This window comes from Micropterus dolomieu, unplaced genomic scaffold (genome assembly GCF_021292245.1).
Source record: "Micropterus dolomieu isolate WLL.071019.BEF.003 ecotype Adirondacks unplaced genomic scaffold, ASM2129224v1 contig_11327, whole genome shotgun sequence".
Lineage (NCBI taxonomy): Eukaryota > Metazoa > Chordata > Actinopteri > Centrarchiformes > Centrarchidae > Micropterus > Micropterus dolomieu.
The window spans coordinates 1-7,728 of NW_025740313.1; the positions used below are offsets into that span (position 1 = coordinate 1).

At 38.5% G+C, this 7,728-nt stretch overlaps 1 protein-coding gene across 1 annotated transcript; it reads right to left on the bottom strand.

Annotated features, from left to right (window-relative positions):
* Positions 1–7: 7 nt before the first annotated feature.
* Positions 8–5,545, bottom strand: LOC123965784 (extracellular calcium-sensing receptor-like; the record flags this gene model as incomplete). The annotated part of the gene is made up of 8 exons (XM_046042134.1): positions 5,328–5,545; positions 4,993–5,186; positions 4,835–4,941; positions 4,194–4,481; positions 2,807–3,352; positions 2,481–2,702; positions 1,861–1,984; positions 8–304 (listed from the first exon to the last, which is right to left on the bottom strand). Coding segments are annotated over exons 1-8 (1,996 nt in total), but the record flags the coding sequence as incomplete, so codon positions are not given.
* Between the last annotated feature and the right edge of the window lie 2,183 nt (positions 5,546–7,728).

Consider the following 7,728-nt stretch of genomic DNA (forward strand, 5'->3'; position numbering starts at 1 on the left):
ATACGGCAAAGCCAGTCTGAAGGCTCACCAATGAACAACAGGCCCACAAGGAAACAGACAGCAAGAAACACTAAGAGAAGGAAGCTTAATTCCATGTTGTTGGCCCGAACTAATGGTGTGTCTTTGTATGTGAAGAATATAATGAGGAATGAGAGGGAGATACAAGCTCCGAAGATACATACAACACACAGCAAAATACCCATTAAGTCATGGTATGACAGGAACTCAATAATCTTTGGGATGCAGAGACTTCTGGCTTTATTGGGCCATGTGTCCTCTGAGCAGCGTGAGCACTCTAAAGAATCTGGAGATGGGGAGAGAATAGAGCTTATTTTATTAGAGAACCCACATTTAGACAGGCAGGTCAGTTGTTTTTTCTATTTTTCCAGATACTTTATTAAACTTATCACCAACCAACAACTTTCTTTTTTAATTACAACAATACATTAAATAAAATCAAATAAAATGGGCAAGAAGGAAATTATAAGGAAATAAAACAAAAAAGCAAACCTAAATCTATTAGAGGTTACCAAGGAAGGAGGTGGGGACGTAATAAGAAAGATATGGGAAATGAAGACTGAAAAGCTTAGGGTGTAGGTAACAGGTTATCTTTACTTGTGGGTGAGAGAAAGAAAAAAAAAAATATATATATATATATATATCAGGGGTATTCAATTAGAATTCAAAGAGGTCCAGTTAGAGAAAATTTCCCGAAGCAAAGGTCCGGAACATCAAAACGACTTACTTGCGTTATCATTCAGTACCATAATGTATAGTTGTATCAACATATGTTTTTAGTCAACAACGGACTGTCAAATCAAATAATATTTCAGTCAATTTTCACATCAAACTGGAGGGATAATAAATAATAACCACTCTAATAATAAATTCTAAATTTAAGTAAACTAAAATAAAGTGCCCTATTTTTAGAATAAATGAAATAAAAAGTGTAGCTTGAAGTGATGAAGTGTAGTCTTAACCAATTTTCCAAAACGTCTCTGGTGAATCTTGCGTCCTCGACTCACAAGCATCGGAATGCACAGATTTGATTGGCTGAGCAGCATCACATGAGACGACTGGAGCACATGCGATTGGTCTGTGAGTTTCCTGGTCCACTAAACCAGTACAGTAAATGCTTGAAAAGCTGTGTGGGTTAAAATAGAAACACTCCGTCACGAGGTAGTAAGTCTCAATAATAAATCTGCTGTAGGAGTCTGTGTCCGGAGAGGACAGCGGCTGGGTCCGGATCCGGACCACGGTCCGCCTATTAGTGACCTCTGATATATATGGTAGAAGGCAAGCAACTTTATAGAGTTAGTTTGGGCATAATAAAACTTGAGTCGTTAATGATACTTGTGGGAGCATTAGTAGAAACAAGTCAATATGATGGATGATTGAGATAAACAAACTAAATAAAAAATGGATAAAGAAGAGTGAAATTTTCAAGAAACTGATTGACATTGATAATACTAATAATAATAGAAGCGATGGCACAGAGGATTATTGCTACCAATGAGAGAAATTAGCCTAAACAGAAGATACAGAAGTATGGGAATGTACATAGGTGTTGTTTGTTGAAATTTGCTGTGGCACTAAGTGAGAGGCAGCTTGAGTGATGTAAGAAGTTTTGAATATGTTTCATTGAATTGTTAAGATTGATTTTTTTTAATGGCTGAGCTTTATTCCAGTGTTACATGTTATGTTAAAAGATTCAACCATTGTGGAATAATGAGTTGTTTTCTATTCTTGTAACTAAGTAAAATAGTTTTCTTGGCAATAGTTAGGGTTACTAGAAAGGCAGGTCAGTTAATATTAGGATAATACAGGAAAAAGGGTCATAAAAGACAGAACACAACACACCAGTCTTATTACTAACTTGTCCCTCAGCACAGGGTACACAGTCGAAACAGCAGATGGGTTCCCCCTTTCTCCTGGTGATGCGGGAACCTGGTGGACAGCTGTCACTGCATACAGACCGGGAAGCCTGAGAGGCAAAGTTCAGCCACTCAAAAGACAATGACTTCAATCAATATTCACCAGCTTTTGTATTTTTTCTGTTTTCTGCTTTGTTATGCAATACTGGCCTCTGCAGCCTTTATTATAGATAGAGACTAAAAGGTAAAAGCATGCAAACCAAATTCAGGGTGATCTATAAAAGCTAAATAAAACTGTAAACAATTCCGTGAACTACCCATTGTTAGCATATCTTATCTACAGCATAATGAGGGGGTAAAAGTGTAACAATCCTGTAATAATTATCAGCCAAGTGTTTATTTTTTTTCTTGTAAATGTAATTACTGCATTGTTTGAGCTGGAATCTGACTTTTGTTGTCATAACCTTTAGAGCATTTTTTTCTGCTTCTTTATCAATAAAGCATATTGCACACTAATAAAAACAGATTAGCTGATGTATTGATCAACAGTACATACAACAATCTAAGAGGTGAACATGGTCTCAGGCCCATTTGTAGGGAACACACCTGCTTCCCAACAGGCCACTGAATCACTGAGCCATTTATGACCAGGGTGCGTCCAGAAGGTGAGGAGGCGTCGTAGAAACCTACTTTTACCAAATGTAATGAGCCGTCAGGCATCCTTTGCCAGTTCATGAGATCATAATAAGCATTGGGGTCACCGTTTTGATCAAAGTTGACTTTCTCCCCCAGCGCAGAAAAATTTGCACGCTTCATGTAGTAGATTAGCTGAGAGAGAAAGGAAAACGGGTTATTTGAACACAAACTATGGTGCATTTCTTTTTTTCTATTTTTACTTAAAATGAAAATATTTAACCTGCAGTTACTCTCACCTGCCAAGGTTTAAAATTCTTTGGGTCTGCACAGGTGCCATTCAGGAAAGGCCCCAGTCCGACTGTGCAGTTACTCATATCTTGCAAGGCATGGGCCACAAGATACACTGCCTTGTAGACATTATAGGACACTCTTAGCTGTGTCACATCAGAATAAGGAGAGTAAACATCATTTAACTCCTCTGTCCCTTTACATGGCAGTCTGTCAAAGTAGTTATCGACCCCATGAGAGTGCCTGTTCACTGACCCATTCAGATGGCAGTTAAACATTTCTTCCCAAAATTCTGCCAGGAAAGCTGATTCATGAATATAGGATAGACTAGTGAGGTGTTGTTTCAGCCCTGGAATCACGTCAGCTCTCCGGATTGCAAAACCTAATGTTCCCATCAGGAGATCTCCAAACTTTTCCCAGAGTGATTTAGCAGTGGCCCAAGCCTCACTGGCGATCCACTGCAGGCCAGTTATATTACGATGTTGGATCTCTCTTAGAATACTCTGCATCTCTGACTCACCAGAAATGTTTATGATTACCTTTGAGGACGCCATCTTAACAGTGGAAATGTAGACATGGTTAGTATGTAATGCAATAAAAAAATTTTAAGAACTTTAATTAAACAATGGTAAGTTGGATCTTTTCTACTTTGTATGAAATATGATTCACATTAAAGCACCTATAAAATACTACGGTAATAAATATGTACAGTACATATACCTGTATACATAGGAACAAGCCGATAAAAAAATAAAAAAAACACACATCACATGATAATACTGTCCAATGGCTCAGCCTGGAATGCTTCAAATGAAATTGAGAAACAGTGTCAGAAAAGTGTCAAATTAATGTTATGGTAATTTTTCAAGAAATCATTTGTAGAGTTGTAATACTACACTATGTGAGCCTCAACTTGATGATGAGACCATTTTTAATTGTATAAATCCAATGCAGAAACACAACAACTGAACATCCATCAATGCTAAGGCAGCAAAGGACAGTGTTCCAGAGACGAGAACTGATTTGCAATGATTAATTATTTTGAATGTAAATTGATTTACTTATCTTGTTGTCTGTGGTTAGAGATTCATTAATGCTATCAATGAAACAAACTATAATTTTCAGGATTATTGCAAAATACACACATACTAATTTAATTAAAATATGTTAATTGGAAGGGTAATATAAATGTACAATTAAATAATAATAAATAATAATAATAAATAATGCCATACTTCGGCCTTAAATTAACATAGAGATGAATCAACATTTCTGAAGCAACCTTAACAAAGATTTAACATTATAAGCTTCACAAAGGTAGTATTTATTGGAAGTCTTCGTGTTATTTTATCTATCCCTTGAATGTATGAAGAATTAGAATTGGCCCATAGGTACCTGAATAACATCCAGAAGCTCATCTAGAGCCTGCTGACTCAGGGCAACTGGGTAGAAGTGAGTGTAGGCAGAACACACACCATACTGCACAGACTCCTGCAGGAAGAGCTGGATGGCAAATCGAGCGTAATCAGATTCCACTCCAATGACTCCAACCCAGGTCCAGCCAAAATAGCTAACCAGCTGGGCTAGCGCTTTGATTTGGAAGGCATCACTAGGCATGGTTCGCATGAATGTGGGGAACTCCCTTTGGTTACTCAGACAGCTGCAGGATGCAAAATAACTCACCTGGTATTATGGAAAGCAATAATTAACCTTCTGCACAGTTGGGCTCAATCAAACGGTTGCTGAACAAGCAGGAAATTTCACCACACAATATCAGAACTTTCCCTGCACTTATAATGAAAGATGAGTTTGGAGTCTTGTGACTTAACTGCTTAGCTAGATGGAAGATGAGACAATACTAATTTTAAAATGTGGACATTTAAAATGGTTTGTACCTTTCTGAACAGTTTAAAGAAAAGTAGATTTCAAAAGACAGCAATGATTTGAAACTGAATGGCACATCATCAATATGGTAAACACGCAAATATTATTAACATTGGGACAGCAAAAGTACTCAGACAACAAAGTAGTCTCACCAGGGGGATATGGAAAGAACCCAGGCTTCTTAGCAGAGCCATAGACACGCCAGAAGCAGCGTCTCCTATGATTACTGGAGACAACGTCCTTTGTAGAGCAGCACAGCCTAAATTAGAACTTATGTTACTTTCAGGACTTTCTCTGTCTCTGTTCACACTCTCGGCTCTGGAGCCACTCTCTGGCTGGCCGTTCACCAACAGCAAAGATGCTCTCAGAGACACAGGTATGTCATCACAGCTGTCACGGATGTGGAAACCCAGCTTGAGCTGTGGCAGGAGGTCGCTGCGCTGGTTGATCTCTTTGATTGCAAAAGTCATAGTCTGCATCCAGCGCAAGGCACGAGAGCTGAAGCTGTACAGAAGTGAAAAGCAGTTCATTACACAGCACAAATATATGTGTATATTAAAATACCTTGAACACACATGCAATTAAATGAAATGTACTCTGTGCTACAAACCAACTACTATCAAATACATTAAAATATTAACTTACTACTTATACATATTAGCTGTTGGTTTTGTGTTGTATGTTGGAAGAGAAGACACAGGGCTGTAGTGTAGAGGGAATAAGCCCCCAATAACAACATCTCCATCTTCATACAGACTGTTTTTCTCTTCTTCCCCCAAGAAAACACAATTATCAAGAGCAGCAGCTGAGCCAGGTTTGCCTCCAAAGAGAGAAAGAAACATAAGAAGCTTTGCCGCCGGCATTGCCATGGCAGGCCTAGGTTTGAAGGAAAGCTCAGTAATGTAAAATATTTTAATGGCTGAATATACAACAGTAGCTGCCCTTTCTGGTCCCATACAAATGTGATATTTCAGGACGGAGCTGATTTATATATGGTAGTTAGGACACATAAAGCTGAGGAGACCGCCCAGATACAGCAGTTCTGACATCATTAAAGGTAACACCTTATGTGCCTGGGATAGTGTGAATACAGATTGAAAAAAAAAGTCAGTTGTTGCAAAATTTATAGTTTTCTTATATATATATTCTTATAGTAGTCTTTTACTTTTACCCATTTACAGGATTCAATTTGTACTCATGCATTACAATATTGTAAGCAGATAAGGTCAGCAAATTCTGCTGATCTGTTTTGAGAATATGAGATAATGTTCTATTTTTTTTTTTTTTTTTTTACCAGAATATGTTTTCAAACAAAGTCATGTGGCCTTACATAGTGTCTAGAGCGGCTACCATTTGCAGCACCACTAATTTACAATGGAATCGGCAGCTCACAGGTACAGTAATTTTGAGATTTTGGGGTACTTTGCTTCCTTAACATGTCATTTTTCAGACTAATGCAAGAAAATACACATTCAGCAGTTTATTTTAATACAGTATGTCTCTGTGTACCTGTAGATTTTTCCTAAAAGTTAACTTTCTAATGCTACATCTCCTGCCGCTGTCGCTGTCTGCACCATATCATCTGCGGTACCGTTGGAAAGCTCTCTCACTCCTGTACAATTCTGTTGGATCCAAATGTGGCCATTTCCTTTGTACGAGCAACCAATCGTGAATGTACAGAGGTGGATTTAAGCTAAGCATGAAATCTGATTGGCTCTGTCTGTTTCTGTGTGTTTTGTGTGTGTCAGATATCAGTTTTAATGTGTTAATATAGTGGTGTTTTTAAGGATTTGATTCGATACTGAGTTTGTAAATATTAATTTTCAATGAAAATGTGTAGAATTGTACAATATTTATATACTTTTCTCAAAATGAGTTTTTCCTGATATTCTGAGCCTTGTCATGCCCAGCTCCGGCAGTTAAGGTCATGTTGTGTTATTTGTATTTTCCCCTCTGTTTTGTCTCACATCTCATCTTGTGTTTGACTCTAGGTCTCCTCTGATCCCTGTCTGCCTCCCAGTGTGTGATCATTTGCCCCGACCTAATATGTTCCACCTGTGCTTCATTGTCTGCCTCTGTCTCTTTGTATAAATGCCCTGTTACCCTCTGTGTAGTCACCAGATTGTCTTGTTCATGTAACAAAGTTCCAGCCACATACTTTAGTATGTTTCCTTGTGTATCTCCTCTGTGTGTTTGGGTGTGTGCCTGATAAGCCTAAAATCTCCACTTCAGTATTACTTACAAACACCCAACTTCTCGTTAGCCACTCCCCACTTCAGTGAGGCTTGCCCTCTTTAGTGTACCGGTAAGTATGTGTGTTTGACCATGTATATTGTAATTATGAATGACACAGGTTTAAGTTGTACATCACAATGTGAATGAGGGCAGCAAGCTACCATGCAAGGTGCAGTTCTGACGATCGGGAGCAATTTTGGTTTGAGTGTCTTACTCAAGGACACTTTGATATGTGGACAGGAGGAGCTGGGTATCCAACCACCAACCCCGTGCGTTTGTGGACAGCCTGCTTGCCCCAAATTTTCTAACCATTATTTGAAGCACCTCTGTATAATGCAATACAATTTAACGGCGCCACAAACTGCAGCCTCCAAAAAGACCATAAAGTTGAATCCTGTTTTTTTAAGTTGGACATTCTGTCTCTGTTATAATTGTACTGTTACATCATTTACTATTCGTTATTCAGTCTGCATTAACCCACTTTAATAAATAAGGTGGGGCTGCTGATGTCCAATCCAGTGTCACTCTGTCATTAATAAGATGCAAGAACAACATGAAGATGTCATACTGTATATAATCTGGCTAATTTCTTGCTTTCTCTCTCTCTCTTGCTGGGGTGTGTAACAATATGACTCTTCTTGTGTTATTACCTATGCTTTGCAATGTCTGTGTCATCACTATAGCTTATAACCCAGTTTCCAGCTTCACCTCTCCACCCCCATCTGCAGCCAAAGTGTGCATGCTTCAAAACAGCTTTCAGCCAGGTTTTGTTGCCAAGGGTGACTATGTTATTGGGGGGATCTTTCCCCTT